The 19,923-nt window shown below is 38.0% G+C and overlaps 10 protein-coding genes across 10 annotated transcripts; 5 read left to right on the forward strand and 5 right to left on the reverse strand.

Moving 5' to 3' along the window:
* Positions 1-114: 114 nt before the first annotated feature.
* On the forward strand, positions 115-1,566 carry SPT14 (phosphatidylinositol N-acetylglucosaminyltransferase SPT14; the record flags this gene model as incomplete). Its single annotated transcript, XM_033913705.1, has 2 exons — positions 115-131; positions 225-1,566. 2 exons carry the CDS (start codon positions 115-117, stop codon positions 1,564-1,566), a joined length of 1,359 nt encoding a protein of 452 aa, XP_033769596.1.
* A 79-nt stretch (positions 1,567-1,645) lies between these two features.
* NIP100 (Nip100p) lies at positions 1,646-4,255 on the reverse strand (the record flags this gene model as incomplete). The annotated part of the gene is made up of 1 exon (XM_033913706.1): positions 1,646-4,255. One exon carries the CDS (start codon positions 4,253-4,255, stop codon positions 1,646-1,648), a length of 2,610 nt encoding a protein of 869 aa, XP_033769597.1.
* A 380-nt stretch (positions 4,256-4,635) lies between these two features.
* On the forward strand, positions 4,636-5,529 carry MRPL40 (mitochondrial 54S ribosomal protein uL24m; the record flags this gene model as incomplete). The annotated part of the gene is made up of 1 exon (XM_033913707.1): positions 4,636-5,529. One exon carries the CDS (start codon positions 4,636-4,638, stop codon positions 5,527-5,529), a length of 894 nt encoding a protein of 297 aa, XP_033769598.1.
* A 317-nt stretch (positions 5,530-5,846) lies between these two features.
* On the reverse strand, positions 5,847-7,235 carry COX10 (protoheme IX farnesyltransferase; the record flags this gene model as incomplete). The annotated part of the gene is made up of 1 exon (XM_033913708.1): positions 5,847-7,235. One exon carries the CDS (start codon positions 7,233-7,235, stop codon positions 5,847-5,849), a length of 1,389 nt encoding a protein of 462 aa, XP_033769599.1.
* Positions 7,236-7,668: 433 nt separating this feature from the next.
* Positions 7,669-8,871, reverse strand: OYE3 (NADPH dehydrogenase; the record flags this gene model as incomplete). Its single annotated transcript, XM_033913709.1, has 1 exon — positions 7,669-8,871. The coding sequence occupies one exon, from the start codon at positions 8,869-8,871 to the stop codon at positions 7,669-7,671; it is 1,203 nt and encodes a 400-aa protein (XP_033769600.1).
* A 937-nt stretch (positions 8,872-9,808) lies between these two features.
* On the forward strand, positions 9,809-10,267 carry DAP1 (Dap1p; the record flags this gene model as incomplete). Its single annotated transcript, XM_033913710.1, has 1 exon — positions 9,809-10,267. The coding sequence occupies one exon, from the start codon at positions 9,809-9,811 to the stop codon at positions 10,265-10,267; it is 459 nt and encodes a 152-aa protein (XP_033769601.1).
* A 259-nt stretch (positions 10,268-10,526) lies between these two features.
* Positions 10,527-12,326, reverse strand: MEX67 (Mex67p; the record flags this gene model as incomplete). Its single annotated transcript, XM_033913711.1, has 1 exon — positions 10,527-12,326. One exon carries the CDS (start codon positions 12,324-12,326, stop codon positions 10,527-10,529), a length of 1,800 nt encoding a protein of 599 aa, XP_033769602.1.
* A 380-nt stretch (positions 12,327-12,706) lies between these two features.
* Positions 12,707-13,999, forward strand: MRX4 (Mrx4p; the record flags this gene model as incomplete). Its single annotated transcript, XM_033913712.1, has 1 exon — positions 12,707-13,999. One exon carries the CDS (start codon positions 12,707-12,709, stop codon positions 13,997-13,999), a length of 1,293 nt encoding a protein of 430 aa, XP_033769603.1.
* Positions 14,000-14,079: 80 nt separating this feature from the next.
* Positions 14,080-18,600, reverse strand: REV3 (DNA-directed DNA polymerase; the record flags this gene model as incomplete). The annotated part of the gene is made up of 1 exon (XM_033913713.1): positions 14,080-18,600. One exon carries the CDS (start codon positions 18,598-18,600, stop codon positions 14,080-14,082), a length of 4,521 nt encoding a protein of 1,506 aa, XP_033769604.1.
* Positions 18,601-18,825: 225 nt separating this feature from the next.
* On the forward strand, positions 18,826-19,461 carry ATG29 (Atg29p; the record flags this gene model as incomplete). Its single annotated transcript, XM_033913714.1, has 1 exon — positions 18,826-19,461. One exon carries the CDS (start codon positions 18,826-18,828, stop codon positions 19,459-19,461), a length of 636 nt encoding a protein of 211 aa, XP_033769605.1.
* Between the last annotated feature and the right edge of the window lie 462 nt (positions 19,462-19,923).

Below are 19,923 nucleotides of genomic sequence, written 5' to 3' on the forward strand. Positions count from 1 at the left end.
TTCATCAACACGATTAAAAAATAACCGATGACAGTAGCTTTAAAAAAACTTACTCAAATGTACAGGTACTACGAAACTATACCTAGCTAATCGCAATATTATTTATATAAAACAATGGGCTTTAATATAGCGTATGTCTAGTTCAAAACAGGTGTTCCAGACACATCAAAAAATATTTCTTTTGCTGATACTAACCAGTAAAGTTGAGTGTTAAATAATAACAGGATGCTGTGCGACTTTTTTTATCCACAGTTAGGTGGAGTGGAATTCCATATATATCATTTATCGCAAAAGCTAATAGATTTGGGTCATTCTGTCATCATTATAACTCACGCCTACAAAGATCGAGTCGGCGTACGACATCTTACCAATGGTTTGAAAGTCTACCACGTACCATTTTTTGTGATTTTCAGAGAAACTACCTTTCCCACTGTTTTTTCAACATTTCCGATAATAAGAAATATTCTTCTCAGAGAGCAGATCCAAATTGTTCATTCTCATGGCAGTGCTTCCACCTTCGCTCACGAAGGAATTCTTCATGCTAATACTATGGGACTGAGAACTGTGTTCACAGACCATTCACTGTACGGTTTTAATAATTTAACGTCGATTTGGGTGAATAAGTTATTGACATTCACCTTGACAAACATAGACAGAGTTATATGTGTTTCTAATACATGCAAAGAAAATATGATTGTCCGAACAGAATTAAAACCTGATATAATATCTGTAATTCCCAACGCAGTGGTGAGTGAAGATTTCAAGCCAAGAGACCCTACCGATGGCACCAAGAGAAGACAAGGCAGGGAAAAGATAGTGATTGTAGTTATTGGAAGGCTCTTCCCAAACAAAGGGTCCGATTTGCTTACTCGTATAATTCCGAAAGTCTGTTCCTCACATGAAGATGTAGAATTTATAGTTGCGGGCGATGGTCCAAAGTTTATTGATTTTCAGCAAATGATTGAAAGTCACAGACTACAGAAACGTGTGCAACTCCTGGGTTCTGTTCCACACGAGAAAGTCAGTGATGTACTGTGTCAAGGTGACATCTATTTACACGCTAGTTTAACAGAAGCATTTGGTACAATTCTAGTCGAGGCTGCATCTTGCAATTTGCTGATTGTAACGACGCAGGTCGGAGGCATTCCCGAGGTGTTACCCAATGAGATGACTGTTTACGCAGAGCAGACATCGGTTTCTGACCTTGTCCAAGCAACAAATAAAGCTATTAATATAATAAGAAGTAAAACTTTGGACACTTCTTCTTTTCATGATAGTGTGTCTAAAATGTACGACTGGATGGATGTAGCCAAAAGGACAGTTGACATATACACTGATATCTCTTCTACTTCTTCTACAGATGATAAAGATTGGATGAAAATGGTAGCGAATCTTTACAAAAGGGACGGAATCTGGGCGAAACATCTTTATCTGTTATGTGGCATTGTAGAATACATGCTATTTTTTCTTTTAGAGTGGCTATACCCGAGAGATGAAATTGATCTAGCTCCAAAATGGCCCAAGAAAACAATCTCCGACAAGGAAAAGGAAGCAAGAGAAACATGAAGTTTGTACAAGAGGAAAGAATTAGCCTATTCATTTATTTACTATATTTGAATGTTATTGACCTGTTAGAATTCTTTGGTCATTTGTTATAGGTAAAAGTATTCTGTGATTTAATTCGTATATTTTTCCTCTTGCGTTTTAAATACGCGATGTAAGAACGGTCGTTTTCATGCCATAATTCATCTTCTGTCAGAGATCGATCAAGCTTCATATCTAAAATCCGTGATGTACTCATAAAGTTGACCATTTCTATTTCCAGGGTGTTTAAACTGCGGTAGAGGTGTCCTTTAGATGATTGTTTATTTTCCATAGTTGGAAACTCGTCTAGCCAGCTGAAGTCGATCCTCACTTGTTTATGCTCTTTTATTCGTCTTTTTATGGTTTCTTTCAACTCCATAATTTCAGAAACTAAGTTTACCCTATCTACCTTCTCTCTGTCTAAATATATTTTATTCAACTTACTATTATCCTTTATCTGATACAGACTGAGCTCCATATTCTTCAAACGGTTCAGTAGGTTCGCATTTTCTTCTTTTAGCTTATTAAGCATTTCTGATTTGCCACAGTTTTCTTCAATTTTGTTATTTAGCTCTACTTGGAGGGTTTTAACACTCTGTTCGAGAGTTTTCCTCTCCGAATCTCTCCCCATAAAAATTTTTATTTTCGTTTCCAATTCAGTTAGCACATTTTCCTTTTGAAGCAATACCTCTTTGAGACGAATATTCTCTTCATTCAAGTGATCGCTTACTAACGAGTTTAAAAAATTGCTATCCTTATTGTTCGATTCACTCGCTGAACTAATCGATGGTTGTTTTGGTTGTTCAGTAGATATAATTATGTTTTCAAGGAGAACCTCTACTCCTTCAAAAAATGCCTTTAGTTTTTTTAAAGAACAAATACGTTTATATTCTTGTGGAAAAAACAGTGGGCCTGAAAAAAATGTCATCAAGATAGAGGACGAGTTTATATTGCAAGAAGGAGTTAAAAGCAGACTATTGTCTGGTATCGAAACTTGTTTATTTACGATAAATTTATCGATTCTGGCAGCAAATGAAAATGACATCTCGTAAAGGGAACCAATAAAGCACAGCGTATCATCGTCACCCAAATTGCTGCTTGCTCTAAAAAAAGCCAACAGTTTCGGAACAGTTGTTTCAAAAATTGGATAAAGTATTTTTAGTATCAAGGTCACGTCTTTATCCAGATACTTATTCTCATCTAAAAAGTGGCAAATGGAAAAGGCGGTTTCTTGTTTTGAAGAAAATTTTCGTTGCAAGAACTCGCTTAGCCACATCGAAATTGGGGCAATATTTACTTTGAAACATTGTAATGTTTCTTCTAGGTGATCAGAGGCATTTTCCATTGAATGAATATGAAGCGTATAACTAATAGAGCTCAACACCTTTAAAATAGTGTAAATTTGAATATTCTCCAAATTTCCAAAATTTTCACTTTCGATTACTTCGGCCAAATATTGCAATTGAGAGGAAAGAGCCTGTAAATGTGACTGTGTAAATGGCTCATATATTTGATAAAAGTTTTTCAACAATTTATTTTGATATAATTCCTCCTGTAAGGTATTCACTTTTAATTCAAGACTTTGGGATTTGTGAGTTGCCTTTTCTTCAAAAGATTCCAATGTTGCTTTTAATCTTTCATTTTCTTCGATGTACGTATCTGCTAGCTCCTTTTTATTCTCTAACGCAGATTGTAAATTACTTAATTGTAGTCTCAATTCTTGCTCGAGTTGCTCATACGTAATTCTTAAATTTTCTTCCAATTCTTCTTTTACGTGTAGTTCCTCCAACTCACTGTTTAGAGCCTTAATATTACTTGTAAGTAAAATATTATCATTCGTCAATCTATCAACAATATTAGATGATTTACTTTGGGCTTCAATCTGTAGGACAAGGTCGCCGATCGTGTTATTGGTCTGTTGCAATTGCAGACCTAGATCTGATACCTTTTTTGATAATACTGCATTCTCTTCCAACAACTGAGTATTTTCTTCGAGTAGGTCCTCCTGCATTTTCATAGCTTTATCATATGACAACTTTGTTTGTTCGAGCAATCCTTGAAGAAGGCAGTTCCTTTCCTGCAAAGTGTCTTTGTCGAGATCTCGCGCCATTGCATCATTTGGAACATCTAACATCTTATTGAAATTTTCTAAATGAATTTTCATGTTACCATTTTCCATTTTCAATTTTTTGACTAGTTTATCCAAATCTGAAGTTTTAGACAATAGATCAGTTTCACTTATACTCAGGTTTTCAGCGGCAATTTTCAGCTCATGGTTTTCTATTTTTCTTCTATTTAATTCGAACGTCAATGATTCGCATTCTACTTGAAGTTTTTTTATTGTTTCTTGCGCTGTGTTACCATTTGGCGAACTATGCTCATCGCCGGTTGGTTTATAGAATCGCAGCGTATCTCTCCTGCAGAAAAGACCGTAATAGCCACCATTTAAATTAGCTTTCTTCACGTCGATATCAAAGTAACGAGTACCGCTAACGCTTCCATCATTCTTTCCTAAAGGCTTATCCAGTTCAATACCATACCATATGCCTTTTGCAAATTTTGTTTCTCCAATGAACTTCACTCGTCCCTTCATCTCGTTGACTAAAACGATGTCTTGTAAGCTTATATCTCGCATATGAGCCTCAACTTGAACATTTGCATTGTTTCGCATTTGTTTAAAGCTGTACTGCGATCTTAATGGAGATTAAATCTGGAATAGGACTATTAGTTACACAAAAGTGATGTACAGCATAAAAGTGCAGCAGCATATAAGTAACTCTCTATAGCTACATCCACAGTCTAATTGTAGAGGCTAGAGCTAAAAGAAAGTGCCTTTTACAGCTATATATTTACATACCCAAATGACCTTTCGATATGTATGCATTTTTTTTTTGTTTAGCATTGCAAAATACCCGGTTGAAAAGTGATATGAAAAAAACAACATGTTTGACTCAAAGGTACCAACTGCTCTTATAACAGTTAATTAAGGGCTATCTGGTAAGGTAAAGTACCCAGTCAAAAATACTACCAGCAATAAACCTGTAACCTATCATGTCTGGAAGCTATCAACATTTATCAAACGTTGGATCACGTGTTATGAAAAGGTTAGGAAATCGACCCAAAAACTTTCTCCCTCATAGTGAAAAGTTTATCAAGAGGTCTACTCCTGAGTTCATGAAGTCAGATTTGAAGGAAGTAGATGAGAAAACTAGTTTCAAGAGTGAAAGAGAATGGAAGTTCTTACCTGGAGACAGAGTAGTAGTAATGAGCGGGACTTCCAAGGGAAATATAGCTGTAATTAAATCTTTCGATAAAAGAACAAATGCGTTTATATTAGATGAGAATGGGCCTACAAAAACTGTTCCAGTTCCTAAGCAATTCTGGCTTGAAGGCCAAACATCCCACATGATTACAATTCCAATTTCAATTTTGGGAAAGGATTTAAGATTAGTTGCTGATATTGATGATGAAAAAGCCCCAGGAAAGACAAGAACGGTGGCAGTAAGAGATGTTTTCTTCAATGGTTCTTACTATGATGCAGACTACAAAAAGGTAATGCCATACAGATGTGTAAAAGGTCAACCAGACTTGGTCATTCCATGGCCTAAACCAGATTCAATTGATGTGCAAACGGACTTGGCCACTGATCCTGCAATTGCCAGGGAGCAAACATTTTGGGTTGATTCTGTAGTGAGAAGCCCTATTCCGAAAAAGGCAATACCAAGTATTCGCAATCCTCATTCTAAGTATAAAAGGGGTACCTTGACAGCGAAAGATATAGCTAAGCTGGTTGCACCTCAAATGCCTCTAACAGAGGTAAGGAAAAGCTATTTGGCAGAAAAAAAGGAGTTGGCTGAAAGACAAATACCAAAATTAACTGAAGAGGATATGGAAGCTATTGGAGTGAGGGTTTTTGAGTTCTTGGAAAAACAAAAAAGAGAATAAATGACCTAGAGTTTTTATTTTTTCATTTTAGTTTTAGTATGATTTTCTTACTAGTATCTCTCCTTCATTATTCATGTAGTAAATAAAATTATATCCGGCCTGTATATATGAAAGCATAAAGTAAAGTTCAAAGAACATTCAGATATTAGTGTAGACCCTGACTGCCATAAAAAAACTTACATTACAAATTCTTTTTTTAAAAATAAATTATGTGCGTATGTACATTATTCTGAACCAATGAAAAGGTTTGGTATTTTTATTTACAAGAGTAATGACTTGCTCTTTAAGCATCGTCCTTGTATCTCATTGTACTGATGCTAAAATCGTTCCTGCGGCCGCTTTGCCTCACCAGGATATATCCAATCCCAGCGGCCTTTTTTATGTATAATGGCTAGTATTAGAATTGCCGGTAGGTGTAATACACTAGCCATGAACGTTTTCCTTGCATAGATGTTAGCTACACTCAAGCCTTTATTAAACTTAACGTTATCTTTTAATGTTTTCGAGGAATAGTTAATTCTTTGTTGCCAATAAAACTTGAAAGCCCAGAACGTTAACCACGCATTTATAAGTCCGGAATCTATTTGATAATACCAATCTGTGATATTGAAATAAGATAATCCGAAACATAAAGGAAACATTAGTATAGAGTATCTCAACGAGACACGGGCATTTAGCAACGGATTTTTCCATGCAGTCATGACATATCCGGCATTTTTGTATTCATTTCGGATGTTATGACTTAACGTATTGAAGTGTGGGAATTGCCAAGCGAACAGTAAACCAGCAAGGCACCAAGATCCCGGATGGGAAAGGGGACTTGCTGCCGCCCATCCCATTAGAGGAGGAACAGTTCCTACTAGAGCGCCTAGCCATGTATTGATGATATGCTTTCTTTTCATAGACGTATAGGCCCAGCCATATAACGCGATATTTGAGGCGCCAAGAATAGCAACGGTAGGATTAACACCAAAGTACAAGATAGATACTCCCAATGTTCCGATAAGTGCAGCAAATTCGAACGCCTGGGTAGGTGTAACATCACCCCTAACAACGGGCCTCGCCTGAGTTCTCACCATTTGTCTATCAAATTCTGGTTCTCTGCCCATATTTATAGCGTTTGCAGAACCGGAACACAGAGTAGTACCTACTGTTAGACATAACAATTCACTGACTGAGGCTGGGTATGGAGAAAGCGCATACGAACAGATAGCACTTAACATCACTAGGATGGTGAGTCGAGGCTTGGTCAACTGAAGATATGGCATAATTATCTTCTTCTTTAAAGTTTTCAGATCCAGCCCTTCGCTGGTTGCATGAGATGGTCTCTTTGATTTTCTTACCCTTGGGTCCACAAGCTTGACATTGAATGGCAGCTGAGCGCTTGAATCGTTTGAAATGTCACTTTCAGATGAGTTTGAAATGTCATCTGTGCACCTTAGAGTCTTTATGGCAGTCGACCCAACCTTTTTGTTGCAATTAGGAGCTCTATCACCATACCCAAAATTGGGAGTGAATTCTATCGGCGCAGTGTTTATATGTTGTTGTTTCCCGCCATGATTGCGACTAATATAACGAACCCCATTAAATCCGATTTTTATCGAGGTATCATGTAGCTGTGTACTAATTTGTAGATATATATTTCCTTTATTATGAGCAAGAACATTTCTCATCAAAGGAGCACATGTTCGAGGAAAGTAACTCATCTAAAGAGGAAAAAAAGGAACTCGAAAAAAGAAATATTATAGGGCTAAATAAAAAACCCCAACTATAGGAATACTATCCACGCTCGAGTCACGTCTATTGCAGCTATCAAGAATCTTCTTCTTTGACTAATCTCAAATGCGCTGGATCTACGTCAATGGGCTTGCAGGCATGAAAAAGTCATTCCTGTTATTCCCTTTGCACAACGCGCGGGCACGAACAAGCTGCCCCATATAAACAAAGATCGAATCTTTTTTTGGCTTGAGCGATCTTTCGAAATACCTTAAAAAGTAAAATAAAACCACCTCTATTTCCTTAACTTGTAATTATCGATGTATCAAATATAAATACCTATAAATAGCAATAAATGAGTCTTCTAAGAAAAATAGGGCCGGGATATAAAAGTACTAACATATGATTATGTTATGTAGAGTTTCAGTTCTTATCCCAGCCTAATTCTACCGCCTCGTTATAAGTTGGGTAGTCAGTATAGCCTTCCGCGGACATGGTGTAGAAGGTACTTCTGTCATATTTGTTCAATGGCAGGCCTTCTTCCAAACGGCTAACTAAGTCTGGGTTAGAGATGAAGAATCTACCATAGCCTATCAATGTTCTGGGATCCTTTACTTGTTCTCTAACCACTTCTGGATGAAGAGAGTAGTTACCGGCCCGAATGATAGGACCCTTCCAGATAGAGTAGGCAAAATCGTTAGTACCCTCATAATATTCCCCTTCGCCTTCATCTAACAATGGGTTCGTGACACGAGGCTCGACGAGATGGACAAAGGCCAACCGGTTACCAGCTTTTGCCCTTTTCTCTAATTCACCCAAAACATAAGCATATTGGGCGACAATATCTGGTTCAGCACCCCCAGACATACTGTTGAAAGTACCGTATGGCGACAACCTCAAACCCACCCGTTCAGGGCCAATAGCCTCGATAAGAGCATCGACGACCTCCAGTGTAAAGCGGGCCCTGTTTTCAATCGTCCCACCGTATTCGTCGGTCCTCTTATTGGAATGTGGATCCAAGAACTGATTCAACAAATACCCATTCGCGCTATGAATCTCTACGCCATCGGCGCCAGCTGCGATAGAATTCTTAGCAGTATGGATATAATCCTTGACATACTGTTTAATGTCATCTTTGGTCAAGCTGTGCTCGGGATTATTCACCTCATTGGCCTTTTCCTGTAACGTGGCATTTATATGCACTGTGTCAGACGCACAATCATAGCGTAGCCCGTCTCTGGCCAATACGTCTGGGAAGGATGCCCAACCTAGAGACCAAAGTTGTACCCAGGCATACGACCGGCAATCATGGATGGCCCGAAAGATATTTTTCCACTCAGCGACCTGCTCGTCTGACCAAATCCCAGGGACGTTGTCGTAGCCACCAGCTTGAGGGGAGATAAACGTACCTTCCGTGATGATCATGGTACCGGGCCTTTGCGCACGCTGACCATAATACACGGCGGCCCACTCCTTATTTGGAACATTACCGGGATGGGTAGCCCTCATTCTGGTCAATGGAGCCATAACCACACGGTGTGGGAGCAGGGTGTTACCAATCTTAATTGGTTCAAACAGGTTTGTGTCTCTTAGAGAGACGGGCTCGAAATCTTTGACAAATGGCATCTTCTTAGTTTAAATCTAGTTATACTTAAATACAGCTGTTGTATATATATCGTATGTTTTAGTTATCTGGACATAATGGGCAAGACACCTATTATTTTACACTTATTACGTGCTTATATAATTTAAAATTTCTTGCTTACTACTTTGCTATTAGTAATGGTCCTTGTGACTTTATCCTTGTTCTGAACGAGCTATTTCAGGGACAGCAAGCTGCTTACTAAGGAGTCCTTCCGCGAATATTGGGATCGGCAATTTCAGACGGAAGACGGAGCCGGCTAAGTGCCAAGAACATTAAAGCGGAAGGAAAAGAACCTTGAAAGCGGCTAAACAAACCGTAATCAAGAGTAGAAGTTATGGAAGATTGCATCCTCTTTTTAGGTATAACAGCATATCCTGAAAAGACGTAGTACACAATAAAGGAGCAAGACAGATTAAATCATTTGAGATGAAGTGTACCAAGCCTGTATGAATGGCTGGCCAGCAATCGAAGAAGGGGCCATGGGATCAGGCTTGTTATGCTTCCATGGCCCATGATTTGGCGCAAACAATCGTGCGAGCGTCAGGAAATAACTTTTTTATTGCAGTGCTACGAAGAGAACAATAATATGTTACCCTACTTTCTGTGTTTGATTTTTACTTTTTCTACTAATTTTATTTTTCTTCTCTCCCTCAACTGTACCCTTTTTCTAGCGGAAATAAGGCGGTCGTGGTGCCCGCGTTTTTGGTTCTTTAACGACAAGACATCAGTGCCTTCTCCCATTTTTTTGTTGAATCGTATTGTGTTATGCTCGATGTTTCCAGAATGAAATATACATCTGAGAGTTTATATATCAGCTATCATTTTCTTGTGGCAGTAAGGTATAGTAGACGTATTATATAGCCTAAACAGTTTGAGTTACATCGTCAACCGTACACATCGGAAGAATATAGAGAATAGATGTCTTTCATTAAAAACTTGCTATTTGGAGGTGTTAAAACAAGTGAGGATCCAACCGGACTCACAGGTAACGGGAGCTCCAACACAGACAATTCTAGTAAAGCTAATGAACCAGTAGTAGCCGGTAATTTCTTTCCTAGGACGCTTTCCAAATTCAATGGCCATGACGATGAGAAAATATTTATTGCTATTAGGGGCAAAGTGTACGACTGTACAAGGGGAAGGCAGTTTTACGGTCCAAGCGGGCCATACACTAACTTTGCAGGTCACGATGCGTCGCGTGGTCTGGCACTGAACTCCTTTGATCTGGACGTTATCAAAGATTGGGACCAGCCTATCGATCCTTTACATGACCTGACAAAAGAGCAGATCGACGCGCTAGATGAGTGGCAAGAGCATTTTGAGAATAAGTATCCTTGCATTGGTACTTTGATTCCGGAGCCAGGCGTGAACGTATGACGATGGGGTCTTGCGCATTATTTATTAATAGCAAAAACCAGTAAAGAGAAAAAGAAAGGGTGTGGTGATGATAATATACATACACATACACATCTATATTTTCGAAAGATCTTCTATATAACGGTTGTATAGAAATAATTACTTATTTATGGATTAGTACAAGATATACAAAACATGGTGCTGTTCGGAACGTGACGAAAACAATAGTTTAAATTGTATATTCTTGTGATATCGCGTGGCTGAAACAGGGGCAATATCACTAGAATTGTACAAATGCTTCTCTGGGGATGCCATTCACACTACTCTGGAAGCCCTTTACGGCAACTTCATAGTTCCAGTTACTTTGCTCGGCCAACATAAACGTATATTCTGCATTCAATTTCGTTTCCAAATGTAGTTTATTCAGCAGCTCGAGTTGCACGGGATTTAGCCGTGACTGGACATCTGGTGGTAGTTGCAAAGTGGGAGCCATGATCATCGGTCCTTGGGGTGCGCCGGGCATGTTCATCCCCCCTGGTACCACCGAAGATTGTGGTTGTGGTGGTGTCGTTATATTTGGGTTCATGCTTGCGACCTGTGGCAGCACTGAGGATTGTTGCTGTGGAGGCTGTGGTATTGCAATAGATGCGGTTTTCCAAGCACCTGTGGAATACGCTCTCACAGTTAACAGATCAGATGCAATTATGACACTATTATTCATTGGAACGATTACCCAGGTTCTATCAAAGGATTTTTTGGATAATTTATTATTTGATGTGGAATTGTAACCATGGTTGTATCTTCTATTCTTTTGATAGTTATTTTTTCCCGTTTTTTTATTGGGTTCGAGTTCTGGTTTGCCAATCTCTTCAAAAAATCCATGCAGCGTAATAACGAACCCGTTAATTTGAGGATAGCTAATTGTTTCCATGGAGTATTCATTGGGTTGGTCTTGTAAGTGGTGTTTCGTTCTTGGTAAAGTCTTGAATATACTATTGATGGGTTCTTGTCCAATTGATAATCTCTGCTGGATGGATTTTTCACTGGATACTTTAGATATATTACGTGAGGACGACATATAATAACCAAATGCTGGAGTTTGATCCGAGTCTGTCACCGTAGAAGGAGGGATAGTAGAATCCACGGAAACAGAAAACTGGGATTGCGGTGTGTACAAATTTAACAGTTGTTCTCTATTATTATCCCATAGATTTAAAAAGTTTGTTGCAAAGTCAGTAGATGATTGCCCCAACGCATCGTTTTCAAAAAAAAACTGTTGGATCTTCATCGGTAACGAGTAAACACTTTGCAATTTTTGTTCGTCTCTTACAATTACGTTATCTAATACAACTAATTTCGGAAATAATCTTAACATTTCAGTGCGATACAACTTATCTGTAGTTATCGGGTTATTTGTCATCAAAAGCTCTCTCAAGTCCTTGAATTTGTTTTTCCAAATTTCCAACGATCTAAATCTAAAAATTTGATTGTTGGCTAAACAGAGGTTTTTCAAATTGGGAAATGTTTGAGCCAATGTGGAAATTGCAGAGATGTCCTTTAGTTGGTTATCAGCAAGATTCACACTTTCTACTACCAAACTCCTTTCTGTAGAAGCCAGTTTCATCATTGCTGGAAACATCTTAGATTGGGTGGAGATGGAACTAAAGACACCTTTTTGGATTAGTTCGGGATCAGAATGTAAGGCCCCCAAATTCAATAGTTTTGTTTGAGGATCATACCTCTTGAGGAGCACTCCTCTCAAAAATGAAATTGTATCTGAAGTTCCTGCAGAGGCTCCATTGCCGTCTAAGAGTTCAAATTTTAAATTACTGCCAGCGAAACGGACACCGTTCCATTTCATTAATGATTCAGCTTCTGCCTTTGAATTAACATATCCAACAACCAATGGTCCTTCCACATGAGCGTCAAAGATAGCTACTCGAGCATTGCGGCTTATAAAATTAATCAAATCGTTCATGGTTGCATTCTGCCAGTTCCTTATGCTAACCTTTATTCTATTTTGTTGCATCTGCTGTTGAGCCATCATATTGATATTTCCAACATTGTGAAATCCGCTCATTTTCCGCTGCTGAAGGCGATGCAGGCTTTATAATAGTTTATCTTGCTCTTCCTTCTACAGAATAGAAATGTCTTCAACGATCAATTACATTTTTTTTTTACCTACTCAGTTCAGCTCTTACTGAAATTTTCTTCTGGAGAAAAAAAAGGTGGACGGGTAACAATGGTTAAATATAATAGCGACATCTTGAAGGCATATTTATCATTCGAAATCCCGTTAAAAGGAGCAGGTAGGCATGAATTTCTGACTTTTCAACTGGGAGAAAATTCTTTTACAATTGATATTGGTTTAAATTTTCTGTTCTTTAATTCTCCTCTCAACGTTGGTTATACAAGCCTGGTGCGATTTACCATAAAAGAAGGAGGGAATATCGCTAAAAAATGACAGTTTTACATACTTCTTTACCGCTGGTAAGAATGAACTACTCAGCGTTCAACATGGGCATGCATTGTGTACGAACAGTGTCTCTGGCAAGAAGTGGCGGTGCAAAATTTGTGGGACGGGATGCATTAAATGTATTTGATTCAAAAATTCCTGATCCAGTGCGTATTAAAGCATTCAAAAATGCAATATATCAGTTTGCCATGGGTAAAGGGAAGGTTAACTTTTCTCCAATGGAGATTAACCTCATAACTAGTCTAGTTCGTGGATGTAAAGGAGAAGATAAGAAAAATGTGTTAAAACCTCTCCAAACTAAAGTGCTCTTTCTTAACAAATTATTGCTAACGCAACAGCTAACAGACAAAGACATATTAGAAGGAATGAACTTGGCAGCGGGACCCGTCAATGTCACCATCCCTCGAGACATAACGCCGCAGGAAGAAAAGGACAAAGTTGAACTAAAACGTCAAAAAGCAGAGAATATGGATCTTCATCCGAGCAGGAAGGTGCATATTGAGGAACTTTTACACTCTTTGGACTTAGATACGAGTAATCACGAGGACGTTTATAAGAAAATATCACTTTACATACAGAAAAACGAGGAAAGTAAGACTTCAGTGGGCGCCTCGAAACAAAACCACGTAGATATCGATATAAAATCCTTAAAACGATATCTACAAAACATCGAGAAGAAGGCACATCAGAAAAATGCTATCAATAAACAAAAGAGAAGTCAAGCTCGCACATATGAATGGAACACTGAATCTTTCTCTGAAACAATACCATTGTCAGCTGGGAATATCTTGTTCAAAAGGAAACCCAATCACTCATGGAAGCGTTTTCAAAATGGAATAAGCATATTCTTAAATACAAAGAGGGGAAAAAAAAAAGCTGAAAATAGTAACAGAGTCCTCCAAGGGAACAATATATTATTACACTCATTAGAAAACAATAAAGATGTGACTTTGTCCAATAACATTGACCATAGTGTCTTTAACATCAATTTCACAGACTTATTTGGCGTCATTAATGCATCTGGGTACCCACCAGATAGAATTTTGAACGAGATCAATGACATCGAGTTAAAAGGTTGGAAATGCGTAGGGAATTTATACGATAATAACAAAATAGTGGTTTTTCAAAGTAGCTATCCATTCTTAGAGGATGGGGAGGCCTCTGAAAAGTCTTTCACTAATCTAAAAACATTTCTTATTTCACTCACAGCATTACTGGCCTCTTTTTTTGCATTCTATAGATACCGCCTCTCTCAACGTGAAGAATCAAAAGGATGATCATTCGCCTTGTACATAACAATGCTATACATAGAAACAATTAACTATCCATCATTTTGTAAAATATTTCCCTGCTTAGTTTACCAATCATTTAGAGATATTAACGCCTCCTCTATCTGAACAGCTTGGTTACCTTTCAAGTATCTTTCTGCTTTGACACGAGAGTAAAATATCGGGCAGTCATAGGAATTGCATCTGCTAGCTATATGATCGCTTTCGATTCCCGCATCGGAAGTGTAACGATAACTGCATGTCCTGCACACGGTCTTCAATGTTTCGTATTCGTTTTGTTTCTTTAATTTCTTTATGAGGAACGATGATGATGTGGTGCTTCTTTTCTCTAAACAATCACCACATAACTGATTTGAACGTATTTTGGTAAATTCTTCTCCACAATTACAACATGTTACAGAAGTTCCTACCCTTACTATGTTTTCTCCTTTTGTACTAGTTGTGTTGGCCTTCTTAGATTTTACTATCTCCTGGGCCCAGGTAGTAACATTTATACCAATCAAATTGAACAATCTATTAAGCGGAGGTATCAAAGTTTTGTTTATATAGTACTCCGAGTCCAGCTCTAAATTCTCGTTTTCTAAAAACTCTTCCGGTGATACGCATCTTTCCCTCAGTAGCTGTCCTTGCTTACCCTTAACAACGAGATAAGGTATGCGCTCCTTGTATTGAGGTTCTGCTCTATGGTCTTCATTTATTCTCCTTTTTACAACCACGGCACCTGCAGGGGCCGTCTTTTCGTTTTTATACGCTCCTAACTTAACTTCTTTTGCGAAGCAAAAATCTTGGGCAGATACCTTGCCTACTTGAATTTTGGAAAATTCACCTTGTAGATACTTTTTTATTTTTGAAAGGTCTTTCGTCTGAAAAAGTAATCTTATACAATTTTCGACAATCTTCTGCTGGGCTGGGATACCATCTCTTCTAACAGTTTCAATACCCTTAGCATCAAAAATAGGAAGGGCTTGGGCAGGACTCTGATAGGAAAATCCTACGTACCTTTTTTTGCTAACTAATATGGAGGGGTGGTATATTTTTTCGAACTTCAAAAATATTGGTTTTGGGTTATTTTGAGTCACTCTTTCTGCCATAGCATGTCCTATAGAAAAAGCTTCATTAGCAGTCTTTCCAGGTAAATACACAAATAAACTATCTGTGTCGCCGTAGACAACTTTAGCGTTCCAAGTGTCGTCTTTCTCAATAATATCTATTGCTTTCTCCAAAGTTTCTCTGCCTGTTTGTACAATGCTATCAGCTAAATCAGAGCACGGCATTCGTCCAGAGAACGAGGCTGATGTATAACCGTAAGTGACGTTCGCCAATAATTTAAGTGCTAGTTGTTTGTTGTTCAAAAGTCTTTTTAGGGTGGTGTTATCATCACCTATTTCGTTCATTGTTTTCTTTATCATTACTCTAACATCAAGAATGTCCGTTAGCATTTTGGATAACGTCGATTTTCTAACAGAGGTCTTCGCATAAACGATACCATTCGGCGCAATAGTTACATCATTTTTTAGCAATGTCAGAATATTTCTTGGTAACGAAAACTTAGCTACTCCAAGTTCATTGTCCGTTAAGCTTATTTCTCTTACTCGTCCTATCATCGTCGAATAGCAATAGTTATATCCAATCATAATTGACGGGTATAATGATTGGAAATCCAGAACAACTAAGGGACTTTTGTAAAAAGTAGATTCTGGCTCCATGACCAAAGGTACACATTCAAGTGCTTTCTGTTTGCGAACATCTTTCTTTCCTGGAGAGAGAAGGATAAAACTTTCGGACTTGCATATTCGGATTAAAAAAGACTCAACTTTAAATTGTGATCCTCTGTAATATACAGAATGAAAATCTATGCCAATCAATCTTGCCTGTTCAATATTTCGAGCAATGTAATCTTGCTTTCTTAATAGTTGTATATTTATCTGAGCTCTTGATAACCAATAACATATAACGGTCTTTAATTCGGTTATGTTGTTTTTAGCATTCCACATGTTAGTTAGTGATTTAAACGAAAAATGAGGTAATCTTTTATGGAGGAGATTGAATGCAGCACTTTCAAAAGTATATTGCGTTAAATTTACGTCAGACCTTAATGCTCTCCATATATTGATCATATGTCTTCCTGTAATCATAATTCCAGAAGAATGGGCATATCCCCAGGCATCCGATGACTTCGTCGTGAATTGGCATTTAACTCGGGCAAGTTCCTTGACAATGTCAAATTGATATATTTTTTGACACCTTTCAATTATGTAACCCCAAGAAAAACTGTGTATCTCAAAACCGGAAAGAATATCGGGATCAAGAAACAATACTAAATCTGTGAGCGCTTCAAACATATCAAATTCACTTTCATAGAACATGACGGGAATGTCCTTAATGCAGTACTGAATTTTTGTGGCGAAAGTACTATCCTCGGAACCTTTGTGAACGATCATAATCCCTTCGTAAGCAATGTCCAAATCCAGAGGAAAGGTTTCTTCCTCAACACACCATATAATCATGGAAACTTCATCTATCGCGGGGTCTGGAATTTTATAGCCTCTGGTGTTTGAATGGATCTCAAGTGTCAAATGAGTAAGAGAGTCGTGAACTCCATTTTTTTTTCTTTTTTGTTCTACGGACGCATCACTAGCAAATTTGTATAAAAACTTACTGTGACGTGTGTGCATACTTATCTGGGACTCAGTATTTTTCCTTCCTATGGAGGGTTCTTCTTCGTACCATTTTCGTACAGTATCATATCTAGGCGGTTTTAACACATATTTCCAGGAGGAAAACATATCAAAATGTGGCTTGTTATAAACTGATATGATCTCTTCCCCAAATTGGACCGGTAATCTTTTGGATACATGTGTCGAACTTATTTCAAACCTTTTACCTGCATACGCATAAGGTTTAGTTTCTAAATCAACCGGATTTGAAAAGAAAGGGTCTTTATACTCCATTTTTGGGAATCCCTCGGCTTCCAACTTATCAAGAATATCTCCATAACCAAAGGGAGGCACTTCATAAACAAAAGCTCTTTCCCCATAGCGTAATCCCCCAGTAATAGCTTTTTTTCTCTTCCTGGATAATAAGGGTGCTTTGTCAGTGGAAGCAGATAATCTGAATTTTCGTTTCTCTGCCATATTTTGTGTTAAAGTACAGTCCATTGAAAAATTTATCGTGTTGTGAGGTTTCGTTTGATGATCTAAAAATATAACAGTGTGTTTTGGAGACTCAAGGCCTTCCGGTAAACATGAATAAGACTGGGGCTTTACATTTGTTTCTTGTACGCCTTCTTGCTCATTTTCAATACTCCACATCTCGTATTCTGTGAATGAGGCATCAATTTGCTCCTCCCTTTTTTGGTTTTGTATATTAGTACTGTTTATTTCCGTCTGTGGAAGACTTGGCCACAGTCGTGGCAGTGCTTCGTAAGGCGTTTTGATAGCTGAGAACCTTTGGTTCTTATCTATGAAGTTTTCAAAATTTGGTATTTGGCCATCAAAAGTACTCGTTTTATCTTGAGCTTTTTCATAAAACGCTTCGAATTCTTCAGAAGATTGCCATCTGTGACCATCCACGTGGCGCTTCGTCTCTGACGGCACTTCATATTCTTTCAATGACAATGCTTTTCGTTGCATGGCAAGTTCATTTATCATGTCTTTAGTGGAAGATACATATGGTTTGACAAGTATGTCAGAGGTATCTCCCAGTTTCTCCAGGAAGTCGTGATGTAAATCTCTATGCTGTAACTTATCTCTATTTTTGATGAATTGCGGTAGTATATCTATCTCAATCAATCCATTTCCAACTCGTGGAAAATCCCTTCTATTGAGTACGTTATACTGTAAGTCACAATATCGATCTAGCAACAACTGAAGTTCATCATTTAATGCCATCTTATCCATTTCGAGCATACTATTTAAAACAGGTGAGCGAAAATAACACTTATCGACATTTATCCATGAACATCCAAATAAATTGAAATCGGCGGTCCACTGTAGTAAGTAAGGGATATGTGATTCATATATGTCGAATCTCTTTCCAAAAATCTTGCCGTCTCTAATCAACTCGGAAACCCTGTTTAGACAGGAAGGGTTGAGCAAAGAAATTTTATAAAACAGCATCCAACCAACGTGGTAACCATAAAATGGTATGCCCTTTATAACAGAGACATCTGCGACAAAATTGAGATTTCCAAGTCTGTCGCTATGTGAATCTTGTTTATCATACTTTTCCCTTTTAAAGGATGCTCTGATTTTTCCTTCCAGCAATTTATGCACTTGAGCACACCTTTGGTGCCTCAATGTACTTGCGTCAGATATTTGACCATCATACTTGATGAACATATATGGCAGAATACCATGGACGTGGCACAATACTTGATGACCTGTAGATAAAGCACCAAACACCCTGATAGTCGGGACCTGTGAAAACTGGTTTAAGGGCAGGCTTTCACCGTGTGATGGGTCCAATAAGGTGGGTTTCGACATATAGTAGTCCTGATTATTTAGCTGGATTCTAAAATACTCTGAATCTGATTTGGAGGAGGAACTAACCACATCGCTCCGTGTTGTATCGTTCCATTCCCCCGACATTTCTAAACATTTTATTTCGCTATAACCTAAAGTGTACTATTGGTTCAACTACTTACTCTTGTTATGTGCATCTATTATAAAATGTGACTTTTTTTCCCATGCTCTCTATTGTAGACGCGTTCATCAAAAAATGATCAGCGGTGATAATAAAGGGGTGTTAATGAATACTTGACAAGAAGAAGCAGAGTTATACTGTTGTGCATCTTATGCATGAATTTCATGATCATGAATAGTAGGAATACAGTTATTTATATCAAAGTTAAGGGGAAGAGGCCACAAGGATTCTTGGATCCTCCCAAGTTTGAGTGGGATGGTGCAAAGGAGCGGCAGCTCTGGGCAATGGTATCAAATTTGAATTATTCGCAAGATCAAATAGATTGGCAGAATTTATCCAAAATTCTTGAAACACCAGAATTTTTCCTCAAAAAGAGAACATATAAATTGTTTGCCAAACATTTAGAGCTTTTACAACTACAGTTAGAGAAGAAAAGAGACCTTGAGAAGTATTCAAATGTTCAAGTAAATGAAGGAATGCCTGATATATTACATAAGTATATCCCCACTTTACAGAATGATAATCTATTAAACGTACCCGCAACACCACTAGCCACGGAAAGACAGGATTCCGAAGAAGTTGAGACAGAAGTAACAAATGAGGTGTTACAACATTTGCAAACATCTAAAATATTGAATATTCACAAGGCAAAATCAGATAATGAAAAGAAATTCGATGATAGCTCGGCTAAGGATGGTGTTAATAAGGAACTCGGATGCAATAGTTCAGATGACGACTTATCTTCGAGTCTAAGTGTTAGTAAATCTGCGTTGGAAGAAGCGCTAATGGACAGACTGCAATTCTGACTTACATCTTTCACAAGCACAATCAAAAAACCAGCTGTCGGCTAAAAATTCCCGGCGTTTTACTGTTTGTAGGTCCAGTACCCCGGAATAATCGATACAAATTTGTTCATCTTTTTTTATGTCCGTATTCACACTGAACAGCATTGAATTGCCTTTACAATATTTCGTCACATTGGGTTTACAAGAGTGATTGAAATAGGAAGCTTCTGGAAATACCCAATATCCGAAATACTCTCTGCTTTCAGAGGCTTCGCCCTCTTGCCATAGACCAAATGCATTCCCATATTCAGTACCTAATATGTGTCTCAACAGCGGTGTGGAGAGCATTTTACGCAAATGTGAAGGTAATAAAATATAGAGTGTTTGGAATACTAATTTTTGAAAGTGCAATAAGACAGGAAACTTGGATATTTTGCTAAGCTCGTTAGATTGTAACATATTGAAAGCTCGGTATGTTATGCA

Source organism: Saccharomyces paradoxus, chromosome XVI, assembly GCF_002079055.1.
Source record: "Saccharomyces paradoxus chromosome XVI, complete sequence".
Taxonomy (NCBI): domain Eukaryota; kingdom Fungi; phylum Ascomycota; class Saccharomycetes; order Saccharomycetales; family Saccharomycetaceae; genus Saccharomyces; species Saccharomyces paradoxus.